The 17308-nt window shown below is 31.2% G+C and overlaps 1 protein-coding gene across 1 annotated transcript in view; it reads left to right on the top strand.

Annotated features, from left to right (window-relative positions):
- The window catches only part of LOC111062948 (SEC14-like protein 1), a 70741-nt gene extending 55289 nt beyond the window's left edge, over positions 1–15452 (top strand). Inside the window, 8 exon segments of the mRNA XM_039436256.1 lie at positions 710–847; positions 1920–2040; positions 2881–3002; positions 5299–5367; positions 7593–7718; positions 8613–8754; positions 9994–10261; positions 11363–15452. Coding sequence (XP_039292190.1) covers positions 710–847; positions 1920–2040; positions 2881–3002; positions 5299–5367; positions 7593–7718; positions 8613–8754; positions 9994–10261; positions 11363–11414 — 1038 coding nt within the window. The 3' untranslated portion in view covers positions 11415–15452.
- The last annotated feature ends 1856 nt before the right edge of the window (positions 15453–17308 follow it).

The following is a 17308-nucleotide window of genomic DNA, read 5'->3' as shown; positions in this document are numbered from 1 at the left end:
GCTGGCCACTCCAAATCGCTCCTAATTGAGATGAAAAGTGTTCCCTTAGATGAAGTCACGTTCAGAAAGTTCCTGCTTGATTGCCATCTTGTACGGATGGAAATGAAGATCATCATGAAAAATTCGTCTGAAAGAACGATCGGGAAGTTCAAGAGCAGACGCATGTTTGCGCACAGAACGTTGTGGTGATCGCAACATTGAAACTCACACTGTCTCAATGTTCTGAGGTGACCTAATGGGCCGAGGGACTTCAGTTCTTCGTCTTGTCGCACTTCCAGTTTGTCTGAACGTAGTGACTCACTTAACAATTGATTTCCGGTTCGGGATGGTAGCCAAAGGGGCTGAATTCGGAATGGGGAAGCGATTTCGAAATGTGCGCTGGGTTGTGATCACAGAACATCCGCTCGAAAAATAAGTCTCAACGGCAAATGCGCGCTTCTCATTGTTCCATTGCATGATGGCGACTGAACTTTTCGGGAAGAAAACTTCATATTCTGACCTCTCTAATGAGACCAATTTCGCTCTTCTACGACATCAGCTGCCTCGATGAGGTACACTTTAAAAAAAGGAAGTTTTCCTGCCGCAAACGGAATAATGGCATTATTTTTTCAAATATTTTCAACTATTCAGGCTTTCTTTCATTTCAACCATTTTTGTAATTTATCATTTTTATTTTTGATAAAGCATGGATAATTCTTATCATTTTCAGACTTTGCATGTATGTGAGGAAGGTCTGAAATTAACAGACGAATCAACACGATTGAGGGGAAAGCCGATTTCCACGTGGTGTTTGCTGCTTGATTAGGAAGGACTGAATATGAGACATCTTTGGCGCCCTGGTATTAAGGTTAGTTAGTATTTCAATTTGCATGATGTACGGATATCTTTGCATTAAATAAATGAGGAAACTACAACTGAAATTATATTAAGCAAACAATGATCATCATGATAGTCGATCATTTTTATCATGCCTTCCCATTTTTACTTTTTTCGCTATCATGATTCATGAAAAATACTGTGACAAAGAACTTATTGCTCCACAATCATTTTATTGAAGTTATTAATATGATTAATAAAGTTAATTAAAATGTCGAACTATGCCAAACTTAAATTTTTGTAACAAGTTGAAACAATTCTCAACAATCTACAATCCTTCAAGCTTAAAATAAAGACAGCCTATCCATCAACAGACTCGTTTGAAGAATATGTCGAATTAATAAATGTCAAAGGAGGATGCAGGTTGTACTGTAAATGTAACACTCATCTATCTGCTACTAGATTGATTGTGACATAATTGATAGATTGGGATTGGACATCTATTTTACTCGATTTAATCTATCTCCAGTTGTTTCACGGATCGTTTACTCCAATTTCTTCTTATCTAAATTAAATATTTATTCTTTTTATGTTATATATTTATTGTATAGATGTTTAGGAACTTCAGGAAATTATATTTTATTTGTTTTTTTTTCAGGTTTTATTATTATTTCTTTTTTGTTTTTTACTATTGCTCTAATTCTGTTTGTGTGAAATTGCAAAAAGACTTTTTTTCTTATTTTAGTTACGGTACCAAAATTAAGTGACTGTCTCGTTCATATTATAATGTACAATAACAATAGTGTAGAACTTCTATCACAGATGTTAAGCTACTGAAGTTCTTTTCTTTTTTTTCATCATGATACTGTTTCTTTATAATGATTGCATTGCATTTGTAAAATATGTCAGTGTTGTGAATAAATTTCAATTTCAAAATTTCAATTGTAATAATACTTTATTTTTAACAAAAGTATAGCATAACAATGTATACAGTTCAAAAACGTCATAGATAAATCAATACAATAACAGAAATTCATAAAAATTGTTCCAGTCATAATTTGTTTGCTTCATCCAAAAAGTAAATAGTTTTATTAAACTTTCAGGCTCTTCTGAGGATTATTGAGATAGTAGAAGCAAACTATCCAGAAACTCTTGGCAGAGTTCTCGTTATCAGAGCACCAAGAGTGTTTCCTATCCTCTGGACGCTAGTTAGTACATTCATTGGTAAGTGCATACGATTACATCGTTTTATTTTATTTCCCATCTGGAAACATTCTCCAAAACTAGTGTATGTTAGGGTCACAATTAGCTACGCTACGCTGAAATACGTCACTCCTATCTCACAAGGTTAAATCTAAGCTACGAATCTGTCCCATTCAAATTCGTAGCTTCTATTTGACATTGGGAGATAGGTCGTATTTCATCGTGGAAATACCCGTGGAAATATCCTATAAATTGTATGTATTTATGATCATAATTATTATATGCCAATCGATGTTAATTATATGTTATAAATTTGATCGATGTGCTCTCCCTTCTGATGTAGGGGAATTAAATTTTTGTTCCAAGCGTGCTTGGGTAGGTCAAATATTATCCGGCTGTAAATAATAATGTTTATACAGATTTAGCGTAGAAATAAAAAATAAAAATCCAAGTACCCTTTTTCTAAATTGCTTTTAAAAGAATGTTTAAACAATTTAAAAAAGGGTACTTAGATTTTCATTTTTTATTTCTATTCAAGAGAAGCCCTAACGAAAAAAGATAATAGATTTAGTGTATTTTACCTGTAGACTACCGGTTTTTGCTCTTGATTTTCATATTTTTTATATTATTTATGATTTCAATTTTTAATAGAGATTGTTCTATTCTTCAACAACACTATGTATAATTGTGTTTTAAATGGAATTGGATAAAGAAAATACTTTAAAATAATGAAGATCCTAAATAGAATTAAAAATGTTGTTTGGTTGACTAATTTTTCAAAGTACCTGCGCAACATCACGTTACGAAAAGAAGTTTAATTTATTCAATTTGAAATTTATATCAATAAACCTATTTTAACAGATGACACCACAAGAAGTAAGTTCCTTCTATATGCTGGCAATGACTATCAAGGAGGCCCTGGCGGCTTAACTGATTACATTCCAGAAGAATTCATCCCTGATTTCCTAGGAGGCTCCTGTAAAGTAAGTATTACAAACTAAAACATTTTGGTTTTCATGATTTACTCGTATATGCTCTTATATTTACTTCTATGCTCTGTGTAATATTGCATACATTTAATTCGTTTTTTGTTGATATCAATTCAATGATCTAAAAAATATTATCCATTAATTTAACTATTCTAATCCTGTAATAAATAGTTAATGGTTATTGAAAAGTATCTAAAACTTCACTCATTCATTAGACAGATAACGATCTGTTATAGCGTACTGTAAAACTTAATCAATAATAGCAGACACAACTGATACAACTGATAGTTACTCTATATTTTCTTTATGATAATAGTTTGTAAGAAGTTTCAAGTGAAATATTCATGTAAATCTTCATCTTATGAAAATTTTTGATAATGTTTTTCAACTTATTCAGCAATGTTTTATTATTAGTTGGGTTTAGTTTAATTTTATTATTTAGTTTGATTTCAAGACTAAGATTGCAATAAGGCCGTAAAAATAATTGATAAGGTGTGCATAGCTCTTGGGAGATCTTTTGCTAGTGATTATTATTAAAAAGCTAGTAGCACCAATAATAATATTTCACCAATTTAGTGATTAATCAAATCAAATGTACTATAAATATCACAGTGACTGTAGATAATGTATTTTCTCCTCTACTTTATAACCCAATATAGCCTATATTATAGTTTTAGTAAAATGAGAACACTGCATGTACTCATCTAATGTATACCAATTCTATTTACTCGTGTTTCACTATTAAAATAGTATTAGTAATGAACTATTGTATTTTATGAGTGTTATTTGTTTTTAACTGTTCATTGAGAACTGGGTACAACAGTTTCAACCTTCAAATCATATCTCATTGTTAATTTGTATTTTAAAATGTTATTAATAATTAATGTTCACAATAGTTAGAGATACTAGATCATCATCATTCTATGTAATTGACATATGGTACATGGTTAGTTGTGCAAATTCAAATTCAGCCCTACAACCTCTCTTGCCTCTCTTCTATTAAAAGACTCAGGTTACAACCGATGAACGTCAAATACCTTGGTGAAATTTCATTGGTCACAAATGTCTCCACATCGAAATTTCACTTTATTTTATAGCTACTACAAATTAACTCATTCATCATGAGTAGTGTGCACAAATGACGTCACACTAGGAGATAGTAGCTGATTGTGTACTTCTAATTTTACGTTTTCAGGCTTGATTTGAAATATTTGCCAACAAATTGTATAATTTGACCTCTTTCTTTTCATTTTTACTACAGTTGATTCTTCTCAGCATTAATTACATCTTAGTTCACCAAACACATATTGGCCAAATTATAAATCGTGTAGATTTTCATCTTATTAAAATTAACAATAAATTATAATAGTTTTCCTTTCATGTTATTGATTCGTTGAACATTTATTGATCAATTTGGCCGATTGCATTCCTGGGCTTACCATAGTCAGTGTCAATACCAACTTGATGGCATTAAAATATATCATAAGTATTAAATTTGAAAAAGTGGGGTCTATAAAAAAATATACAGGGTGTCCCACGAAAGGTGTAACAGCCGAAGACCATAGATTCTACATGAGATTTGCAACAAAAAATGTTCAGTGAAATTTTCTTATTTCGACCTCAGTTTTCAAGATTTATCAAATTTTCGATATTTTTAAAAAACGTCAATAACTAAAAAACTATTATTCAAAATGCAATTGTAAGGAAATGGTTGGAAAGAGGAAGATATCTTCTATAAGATTCATATATTAGTTACTTTGTTTGACGTTTTTCAACTTTTTATGAGCGTTAAAAAGTCGACGAATGCACTTTATTTAACCTTGAAAGAGCTCATAGAGAGTTCAAAAACGTCAAACAAAGGAACAAATTATATAAATCTTATTGGAAATTTCTTCCTCTTTCTAACCATATCCTTAGAATTAGATTTTGATTGATGGTTTTCTAGTAATTGACGTTTTTTAAAAATATCGAGAAATATATATATCTCGAAGACAAAGGTCGATATAATAAAATTTCACTGAACATTTTTTGTTGCATATTTTATGTAGAATCTATGATCTTCGGTTGTTACACCTTTCGTGGGACACCTGTATATATAAAGTTGGTGAAAAACAAGAATTTCGAGTATGTGAAACCAAATTTAATAAGAATCTCAAATTAATAATATCGTTAGTAATATTTGACACAAATATTTGAATGGTTGAAATTGTTGTGTTGGTTGATGATTGAAACTCCTCATTGAAATGTTTTATGTATCTGAATTGGTGTGGTTATGCTTGTGCATGTACAGAGTACTCTGCATGAGGACTCGTATGAAATCCCCACTGGACAACTGCATCCGGATTCAGTTGCTGCTATTGTAAGCGTCGTCTTCTTTGCCTTCTTCTTCTCTTTCTCTTTCCATCTTTTTTCTCATTTTTCTACCTTATGTTTTCTTCTCGCTTTGTACATATGCTATGTGAATGCGTTTGGTGTGTGTTCATTAGTAGGGAATTCGCTACTACTCTCTGTTATCCCGAAATTTCTCGATAAATAGCCTAACATTTTTTTATGAAACTCCTTTCAAGGGTAGTTAAAATCAACTAATTATATCGAACCTATCATTTTTTATTCTCATAGATCGGACAAATGCTACTTAAACCCAGTTCTTATACATCGGATAAAATAATCTTCCATGACTCTTTAAAACGTATTCAGTTTCCTTTTCTTGAAATTTATTATAAAATATTGATCTCAACAAATTATATTGATCTAACTAATATTGAGTTCAACTAATACTTCTATGTATAATTATAATTATTTATTGATTCAGAAAAGCATTCAGAAACATTATACTGTAGTGTGATACACTTCAAGAGACAGAATTACCTATAAATAACATCAAAGCTTCCCATTCATCAAATTCTGACAGTTTAAAGTGGATCTAACTATGAAACTTTGGACCCCGAAACTGATTTTTTAATCATTGACAAAATTCAATTACTTATGTTCATTATATGTGTTGCGAATGGCTAATTTCTTCCTAATTTAGATTGATTTTGCTGAGTAGTATTCCCTATAGTTTTTCTAGCTAGTGGTGATTGCTTATTCTTCATATATTCGAAATCAAAAATTTAAAATCATCCACACCTACATCTATACCCTACACCTATTCGAATTTATTTGATTCTGTTTAATCTATCCTCCTACAGGGACAAAAAACCCTCAAAGCATTATTATAGCAAACTATATCCTGCTGAATTGCCATTGAAGCTTCTCATCATAGCTTCTCGATACTCATCCGGCTATTTCACAACATTTCAACTCTTTCTATACTAATACATTAGTATTCGTTACTAAAATAATTCCATAGAAAGCTATAAGATAACCAAAATAATTTTTATATTATTAATTATTCATGTAGCCTAATTTAAATAAAGTTATGCATGATTGTTTGTTTCAAACATGCATGGATAATTTTAACAATAATTAGAATCATTGAAATATTACGATTTCTTAGTAATTCTCGATTTTCTGAAGATGTAGATCAGTATTTATAAACGAATGTTAAGAACGTTCTCAGCCAAGCACACTTGGTAACGAATCAGAACGATTCTAGTGGCTACTTAAATTACTATGAAAAATTGCTATGCAATCAAATAAGTGTCCTCGGGTTACAATTCTTTAGAATCGTTCATGAATACGGCCCTTGGAAAAATTACGGATTGTACATGTAGCAATTATTCCAATGATCAATAGTGTTGAGCATTAGTTGCTTACTGTAATATCTACAGCACGCTTCTTCAGCTCAAAACATCTTTTATTGTAACTGTGAATTATTCATTTATAACCCGTATTCATGGGCTGAGCTCAGAAAAATTGAAAGATTTTTAATATCCACAAAAAACAATTACTTCAGTTTCTCCTATTCTTGCCAAACTGTGAAACTACTTATTAATGAAGGTTTATTCATAGATAACCACACGTATTTTCCATTTTCCTTTTCCCCCCATGCTATTTGATAGTTCCGTAGATGAACACTAGTCATTCTAGACTGTCAAAGTCCTCTAGAATTATTGTGTAATAGCGGCATCAAATGAGTCCAGTAGCTAATGGGATCTCACTAGCATCCTGTATTTGGACATTATTTTTTCCTGGATTCAATTCTACAACTATCATTATTTACATTTTAACTATCATTACAAACAATTTAAACTTATTATTTCATGGAAATGGAATGATGAAACACTAATTTTTTATATTGTCACTCAACATTTCAGCACTGTTTTCCAAGTGTATCAATTATTAATATTATTCATATGTAAAACTCTTGTACCGTATCCTATTGCACTCTTGTACCGTTTTATATATCGTACTTTTGTACGTTATCACTTGAAATTTCATCAGTTCAAAACTATTTAAAGTTTTTTTTCTTCAATAATGTATTTGACAATTATTTTGAAGATTGAAATAAATTTTTATTTGTACGTATACTATTGTGTAGTTACATGAAACACTTTCCAATTTTTTTTTAATTAGATTGGTGTGCATATACATTTTTATAGAAGCATTCACTCTCACAGTATTATTTTCGTTTGCTTTCAGACAAGGGTGCACGAAGGCAATCAGATCCCGAAATCTATGTATTTGACTGAAGGTGAAATGGAAAGAGAAGGCTTGGCCATGACGGAAGAAAGCATTTACCAGTCTGTTAGTCTCAGCAAAGGACAGGTAATCAATATTCGTGTATCTAATGTTGCTACTCTCCAATCCAATTCACTTGAATCATGTAGCTGAGATTGTCGGTTTGACTGTCCATGTATTTCGTCTGATTAACTTATCTTAAATTAAATTAAATCACTTGAACTCTATGATTCAACTGAACTTTTATTCATTGAAAATTATCAGGATTGACTGAAAAAGTCTCACTTTTTTCAATATTGTTTATCTTCATAGAATCTTTGAAGTGAATTAAGTTTTATTTCGTCAAATTTATATATAATTGTAACATTTCCAGTAGGACACGAAGCATACAAACATAACAAACAGAAGCACAAAACTTAACAACAGCGTCTTTAGACGTCTGGTTATTAATTCTGAGAATTTTCTCTATTTATTAAATTTGAACTTCTATGTAGCCTGCTAATAATTGGAAGTAGGCTAGGTACTAGGTTCTAGGTATGATTATTCTTTGTAAATGCTTGAGAACATTCACAGTATTAATGAGATATGAGTATACTTATGTCAGTAGCTTTCCACCAATTTTTTGTAATGAGTTTATCGAATAGCTCTGTTGAATTGAGAAAACCCATCCAACTGAATCAATTTATAACAAAAACTTGGTGGAAACGTGGAAAGCTACTGACATAAGTATACTCATATCTCATAGATACTGTAATTTGAATTAAATTGAGTTACTCAGGTTTTTGTATTGACGTTTTTGTTTTAATATTATTTGTAAATTCAATGTATTTGGTTTTCTTTGTAATGATTGTGGAAATAATTTGAGTAAAATTTGTATTCACAAATAGGATCAGGTCAAATATTTAGTTGATAGGTGAAAACTAATGAATTATGCACCGGCACGTATAGCATTTCTCTGTTTCTAAACACTGAATTTTGCAGGTTCATGAAGTGGCGATCCCGATCGAGGACTCGGGCGCGGTGATCACGTGGGACTTTGACGTGATGAGGCAGGACATCCAGTTCTCCCTCTTCCATCTGCGCGATTTGATCGATGTCGACGAAAAAACTCAGTGCACATCAGGTTCGAAATTATTAACTTCAATATTTTCTTATTTCATATGTTGTTTATGATATATCTTGATTTCCAGCTATAACTATACAGAGTGTTTCAGAAGTAGTGTCGAACATCTTAGGGTATTGTTCCTGGATGATAGGAGACTACAAATGTCGTACAGTATTTGAAGTGTCCAAAACTCAGCGGTTATCCTTATAGCTGCCATTTTGTTTTTTTCACTTAGGAATTTTATCTCAACAACAAAATGTTGTATTGATCTTAAATTTGGCATTAATATTAATGCTATAAAGTATAAAGACTCAACTTGAAAAAATAAAATAAAAATGTTCAATGTAAATTTTTAAAATGGCGGCCATTTTAAATTTTTGATTGCAAATTTCACGAAAACCGTTCACTTTACAAGAAAATTACAAGAGACAAAAAAGTTAGCAAATTTTATCAAGATTTCAAGGATACCTTATTTATTCAGACTGGTCGAAGAATAACAAATAAATTAATTCTTTTAGTACTGCATGCATGACCACTTTTCACCATTTAAATATCAATATTAAATTTCCAATTCCAATTGTATTTAAGATGAAGCTTTGAAACTCGGTATGGCCATCCAGCTGATTTTGCAATGTTTTTCAGATGATCTTGTTTGTTCAAGGTCATGCATGCAGTACGAAAAGAGTTGATTTCATTTTATTTTTTAAAGTTGAGTCTTTATAGCATAAATATTAATGTCAAATTTCAGATTAATACAACATTTCGTTCTTCAGATAAAAATTTCTAAGTGAAAAAAAAACAAAATGGCAGCTATAAGGATAACCGCTGAGTTTTGGACACTTCAAATACATGATTTGTATCCAGGAACAATACCCTGAAATGTTCGACACTACTTCTGAAACACTCTGTATATTGTAATTATTGTTCATATAATATATTTTATTAATACTCTGCAGAGTCTTCCACCCAAATTTTGATGAATAGAAGTTTTGATAAATAATGAGGATATGTTTTCACTATTCACTTTCAAGTCAAATTTTTACTTTAAAACTAACGACTGATCTAGGAATTTTAAATCTTGGTGTTTGAAAACCAATCAAAAACAAAAATATTCCACTCAAATCTCTACTACTTGGAAACTTATTTTGTAATTTTGAAAATTTTTGAGCCAGAAAAGAAACTCAACTCTACTATTAGCACAGTTTCAGCAATCAATCGACGTATCTTTACTAATGTTATGTTGTTTGTTGGTGGCAGCAGAAGGCGAGCACCGTAGCTCAGTGATTGAGAAGTCGTGGGAAGAAGGAGTGGACTACAGCTGCGTGGAGCGGCCGATTGTCTGCCGCAACGGAGAGAGCATACAGGGCTCACACGTCACCAACAACACCGGCACATATGTGCTGCAATGGCGGCACCATCATGCGCACAATGCGCATGCGCATGCACATGCCCATCACGACCTACTCACCACACACAAGGCTCAGCTCATGTACTACCACGAGGTTCTCAGTTCGGCTGACTACAGGTATCCTAAAATTCAAATTGCTCACTAAGCATTATATTGTTCATTTTCTATTGATTTATTCAATCAATTTTCTATATATTTATAATTTATTTTATCTTGCAAGAGTATGTAAATGTGAGAGTGCATTGAAGGAGACCAGTTGAACGTCCAAGCTATTCGTATTGGGCTCGGATTATTTGTATTCAATTATTTCTCTATATATTCATTAATTTAATTAATTAAGAATATTTCCATTGTACCCTTTTGTTTACAAACCTTTTTTGTATAAACACTACAATTATTTATTTATACATTTATACATAGGTTACAATATCATTCTCGACTATGAATGATTGGGAAAGGAACAACAGGCTTCAAGCCCAAAACTGTTCCTTTCCCAAATTTAGATAGAAATTGTCCAAAAATAAGTTATGTTTACAGTTCACAATTAGTTTCGGCTTTCAAGCCATTTTCATGTACTACCATGAAGTGCTCAGTTCGGCTGACTACAGGTATCCTACAATTCAAATTGCTCACTAAACATTACATTATTCATTTTCCTTTGATTTCAAGTTGAAAAAAAAACTTGAAAATAGCTTGAAAGCTGAAACTAGTTGTGTTTTATATTAAAAAAATTTGAAAACAGAATACTATGAAATTATTCCTTTATTAATTAACATGTTAGTATGTAAATGTGAGACTGCAAGGAAGGAGAACAGTTGAACATCCAAGTTAGTCGTGTGGGGTTCAGGTTGAGGAGATAGGACGGTGAAGAGGAAAGACTGTTCCAGAGATGAAGAGAATGACGAAGGATATGGAATCATGGGAGAAATGGACTGAGGCTAACCCAATGCTGTAATTGCATACTGGAGAGGGGCAAAGAAGAGAAGAAGATGTATTTGCTAGATGTTCAATTCCAATAATAGAAATATTTTGAATCGAGTTTTACTTCTACAGTATTTACTGCTGACAGTATGAGTTGAATCTTTTACTATTGCTGTTAGATGTGCCTCGTGACAAATATTTACTTTCATTTTCCATTATTCTATTATGCCTGTATCTCCGATCTGATCTGGCCTATGAACAAACTCCAGTAGTAAAATGATGTGTTTTTGGTTTTAGGGGTTCAATGTCGAGTTTGCAGTCTGCGAACAGCGCCTGTCCATCCAGATGATGTTTATATGAGGACTCGATTCCAATGCCAGGATCCATTCTTGTCTTCAAAGAATGATCGTCGTTTTTTATTATCAGACTGAGCTATGGAATGTGCAAGCAACGTTCTTGAAAATTGTCAATTCTCTGCAAGAATATTCTATGAGTAGGGCTGTGCTATTAGTTGATGTGTGTTATGTTAATCCTAACCTAACTTATCGCTCGACTAACAGGTTTAATCGAGTACCTGAACATTCCTGAGTAATGTGTACAGAAATTATATTATATCGTGTGTAAATTATTGTATTTCTAAAGAGATTGTTTATTTTTCCATTAGTGATGCATGGCTCAAAAAATTATAGTAATTTTATTCGAAAACTATTCTTTCATCATTATTCCATGTTTGGAAGCTGGTTTCAAATCAATTAATAGTTATATCATCTTGATTTATACTCTCAGGAACAGGGTTTCTAATAATATTTTATATAAAGACCTGTGATAATTTCATTTTCATTTCGAATAGCTTTAATGGTCCCTTGTTATCTGGCTCTAATGTGAATAAAATTCATTACTTAATTGAAACTATATTTGTAATTATTTTTTAATGTTTGATGATGACGATGATGGAGATTAATAAAACATTTTTTTCATTAATGTTTTCTTCCTTAAATCAAGTAGAATCAATTCTCTATGCATCGAAGTTGAGTCTAAAAGTACAAACTTTACCCAAGCTTCGAAATAAATATGTTACAAGTAACTATTTTTTTTCAATACGGTATGATCAGCTCTGTTTGATATAAATACATTTACAACTATTACACCTTTAATTTTATGTAAAAATTTATTCAATCGGTAATCGTTGAAAACATGAAAATACTCATTGTTCCTCGAACTGAATTCACTATGATTGAATGATTTAACAGAAGAAAAGTAATAATTGATTTTGTTGTGATTGGTCAACCGTTTTTCTATGTTCAATGTCGGCTAAGATTTCTCCAGCAGAGAAAAATTACTTTTGCCTAATACATTGAGAAGAACTAGCCATTTTTATCCATGTAATTTGGAGCATATTCTCTAATTTTAAGAATTATTTCAATATATTTAAAATTATTATCAGATCACTGTGCTTCCAAGAATATTACTTGATATTTTCTACTTTCAAAATCATTAATTTCAAAATGAATAGAAATTGTTGGTAATAACTATAAAATTAATTTAAATAGAATTAGATTTAGTTAACTAAATAGGAGGGGTCGAGTTGGAACTCATCGCTCCGTACTCTGTACTAGAGTGATCCATATTATAAACCCATCCGTCTTATAAATGAATTTATGTAACTAGATGATATTTGGTTTTAAATTTATAGATTTTACAAAACATTATCAAACGTGTGTGATTGAAACTTGAATATGTAGGTTTAGTTGTGTATTTAGTGTATGAGTATGAAGGGAACACCCGTATAAGATTTATAGTATAGAATAATTAGATATATATTTCTATAGATATTGGACAATATCGACTTACTGTGTATGTTTTCATAGTTTCTGTTTGGCGGTTCAAAATTAATTTAATTATACTCACTATCTTCTATTTTTGATTGCTAAACATCAATTTATTTTCTGTAAAACAAAAACCGTGCATTCAGTCAAAACTTGAATCGTTTCTAACAAGTTAAAACGAAATTATTTGAAGGAAAACATTGGAATCTCATTTGAATTTGATTGAAATTATTCAGTTTAATTTAGTAAACTATCAGGAAAGGTTTAGCTAGACTCAGTTCAATCAAAATATGGAATTATAGCTATCTAAATTCCTCGCTGAAGTTTTTTTTTATTTTATGTTTTTCCATTACAATCTATTATTCTTTATTATCAAAATAGCTTCCATCATTATTAATTGTTTTGCTTTTCAATGTAATTGAGATTTTCAAGGGACCTTTCAAGGAACCAATTATTGATTAATTGAAATACCAGGAAGAATTTATTGAAAATTCATTAATTAGCAACGTTTTAACATGTCCAGGATAATTATAGAATTGATAGAAATATCTAAAACAAAATGCTTATTCCTACTGCATAATTATAAATAAGATATTTTCATGTAATAAGAACTCTTATCGGATACAAACTATGTATTATAATATTGTTGAATGAATTACAAGAATATATATGTCGTTAACAAAACCTCTGCAAGGCTGTAGCCTTAAGTTATAAAACCAAAATCAAAGTATCTTGTCTCTTGACTTGAGAAAACAATTGAGCTCTCTATATTTATTTGGTAGATACCATTAAAACGTATGCTTCAGTCAAACTTATTCAATCACAAGAATATTGATAACTGTACCTACTAAATGATGAAAGACTTACACACTTAATATGTAGGCTATATACTTGAAAATGACATGAGTGCTTGAAACTAATTGTGTTTATATAAAATTGTATAAAGAGGGTACTATTAATTTCTATAATAATTGGAAATACTGTATTTCATCTTTATCATCTCTCAAATAAACTCCACAATATGCAGGTTTACGTTCTAACTCATAATTTCTTTAAGAATTAGAGACTATGATGTAGCTTATTATTTTAAATTTGCCATTCTTGCAATAGTTATGTTGTGAAAAGTATTGTGATTTTATGAATAGCCTCCTATTTGATTCTACACATTCACCTATGTTTTAAGATATCTTGTTGAGGAAATATAGCCCAATAGTTAACTCTTCACCTTGAAGTACTCCTTTTGGAAGTGTATCTGAAGGCAACCGAGCTTTGCAACGTGGATTTGTGGAGGTGTTATCAATTTTTGAGAATTTGCTGTGGGTTGAAATATTCTAATCAATATTCCACTCTTTCTCTCCCCGACCTTCTTTTCTAGTTAGTCAGGTCAGTATCTTCTCTTCATCGAATATAAATAAATTATTATAATACAATATACAAAGATCGAAATTCAAGACATCAAATTCAAATCACCGTCCTGATAAAAGATGCGTTTTTACTGGGGCCAAAAATATTTGTTGGGAGCAGTCAACGAAGTCTTCAACTCAGATGACTCATGATAATGTTATCAACCAGATCCAAGATAATTACATTCCAATTACCTTGGGTGAAAAAGCATCTTTCAATGATTCCTGCCAGTCTGGGTGCTATAATTCTTGACATTAATAATTGTTTAATTACAGTGATGTTAATTCAATCGTGACGAAATAGTCTTCAAAGTAGGCTACAAATAATTATCCCATTTTGAACTTTGATAGTTCACTCTTTTCTTATAAGGGACAAATAGGCTACAAATCAACCACAATCTAGAGGATAATCCAGACCGAAAGAATTTCTACCTCAATGAGGATCCATGGAATAATTTTATAAATTATAGATTTTAATTAACTTATTCTATTGATAACAATCAATAATTATTATTCATTCTACAAATATAATAATTTCATATGAATACGTACCTTCCTTGATATTATTTTTAGATTTGATTGTCTCCTATTTTATCTGTAATCTTTTTAATTTTTAAGAAATTTTCAGATCAATTTTATTCATCCACCCCTCTTGTAGCTGTCAAATATAGAATATATATGTAGGTTAATTTTAAATATTTATTGATTGGATGCCACATATTTTAGAGCTTGGTATTATTTATAAGTCTTTCAATGATGTATATATATTTTTTCAAAACCTCCCCTCCTTTAAAGTATTTTTAAAAGCAGCTTTAGATGTGATCATGATTTTTATTTCAAATGTAGTGCATTTGATACTCATGGTCCTCGTGGAGAAAATTATACCGAAGTGATGATTCTCTACGGTTTAATTATTTTAACATAATTCATAAAAGTTCAGTACCTGTACTGAATTGTTGAAAGAATTATAAATTACAATAATTTTATATGAATGTTTAAATTAAATAAAGCATGTGTGTGTTTTAATAATAAATAAACGATTGTGAGAGTATGTTAGTGAAATATTGTTTAAGAAACTACATTAAATGTGCTGTTGAATTTGATTATTAGATGGATTTATTGTGAAATATTGAAATAAAAATTACGTTTCGTATGAAATTTGAACAACATTTATTTCATCCACATCATGGTGAATTAAGTAGATAGGTATTTTGTTTAGTTATTTAATAACAGACCGTTGCTTTTAGTGGTTGTTGGATGTAGGGTCTGATATTGGACGAGAAGGAGGTTTAGTAACTAGGGGACCAACATCCGACTAGCCATCCATCGACTAGACTAGAGTGCTGAAACGATCCGACTATGGTCTTAGTAGGTAATAGAACAAGTTGGACTACTATAGTTGGCTGATAGTGAATGGCCTGCTTATAAATAGTTCCTTGTGGTTTGCAGTGTTAATAAGAATAAATTTTCAATTTTTTAGCCCAAAAAACAGGATTTCACAATTTGACATATAGACCAGTCAATACAATAATTATTATACAATACCAAAACTATAAATCGATAATTGAAAAAAACACTCAGGTTATACATCATAATTATATAGGTACAATATAAATTTATACTATTCATGAAACAGTCATAAACTCCAGATATTGAAATATTCTAAATTTATTTTTCTGAAAGCACTGGGATCTTGTCAAAAATATCACTTATTTGATTTTTTACCAAAACGTTTGATTTTTCACACTGAAGATGACATGACACCATTGATGTCAAAACATGTTCGTTATTTTACAATAAATAAGCGATATTTTTGACAAAATCCTAGTGTTTTCATTATAGATATTACATGTCACCAGCAACAGTATTTATTATTCTATTCAAAAACTTTTCAACTTGATAGAAGGGGTTACTGAACATCCCCTGAACAGGGATTAAGAGCACTGAACATTCATTTCAATGCTTTGGAATCTAAGCATTGTACGCCACTGGAAATTGTCTCACTCAGCAGCCTGGCTACCAATTCCAACCAACTTGCTTTACACTGGTGTCATTGGTGTACTGATGCCCCACTGGCACGAAAAGTTAAAAATCCAAATGGCATCAACTTTAAGCGCTCCGAAAGGGCATTTTGTTATATAGCCCAATAATTTAATATATATACCTTTATATATTATAAAAATAAATTCTTTAAGAAGTTGCCTCCAGGTGTGAAGCAGTTGAATGAGGCCGCCAACAAGAGAGCCGTCAGGAAGCTGCTTTGTGATAAGGCATAATTATTATAATGTGAAAGTAAATGAATTTATGAGTGATGATTTTAATTTTTATTACAAATTTATAATGTTTCGTCTGCCATCTGAATAGTTGTTATGTTATGTGCATTGAAATTAAATTTTATGACGCCATCGATCCCACAAGTGTGGATAATATTTATTACAAATTTATAATGTTTCGTCTGTCATCTGAATAGTTGTTGTGTAACTATGTGCATTGAAATTAAATATTATGACGCCATCGATCCCACAAGTGTGGGTAATAGATGAAGCCAATACCTACTATTACCATAGTAAGGTCCACGTTATAATGGCAGTGGATAAAGATAGAAGAATAGCGATGCCGATTCTCTGCATTAATTAATTATATTTCTACACTGTCAAAAACATGATTGGCATCGTTCTGAACCTAGAAAAGGATAGTAACACCGGTTTTGTCGAATGATAGACAAGGATAGCAAAACCAAAGTTGATCAAATACTGTCATTATAACGTGGACCTCACTATAGTAATAGTAGAAGTAGCAGAAGGTATTAGTCTAATTTTTATAGTATAACTAAATATACGAGTTGGCCTACTTGAAGCTCTGCGATTAGCTGAGTGAGTTAGCTTTAGGGAATCAGCCAATCATGTCAATTTGTCTGAATAAACGCTTTGTGTGGCCTGACCCAAGGAGGAGAAAAGCCGCATGTTAAACGTTCCAGTTTGTCGTAGTACCACTTTGTCATCGACTTAGCCTAC

This window comes from Nilaparvata lugens, chromosome 10 (genome assembly GCF_014356525.2).
Source record: "Nilaparvata lugens isolate BPH chromosome 10, ASM1435652v1, whole genome shotgun sequence".
NCBI lineage: Eukaryota > Metazoa > Arthropoda > Insecta > Hemiptera > Delphacidae > Nilaparvata > Nilaparvata lugens.
Note: the sequence above shows the minus strand (reverse complement) of the source record. Positions and strands in the feature narration are given on the sequence as shown.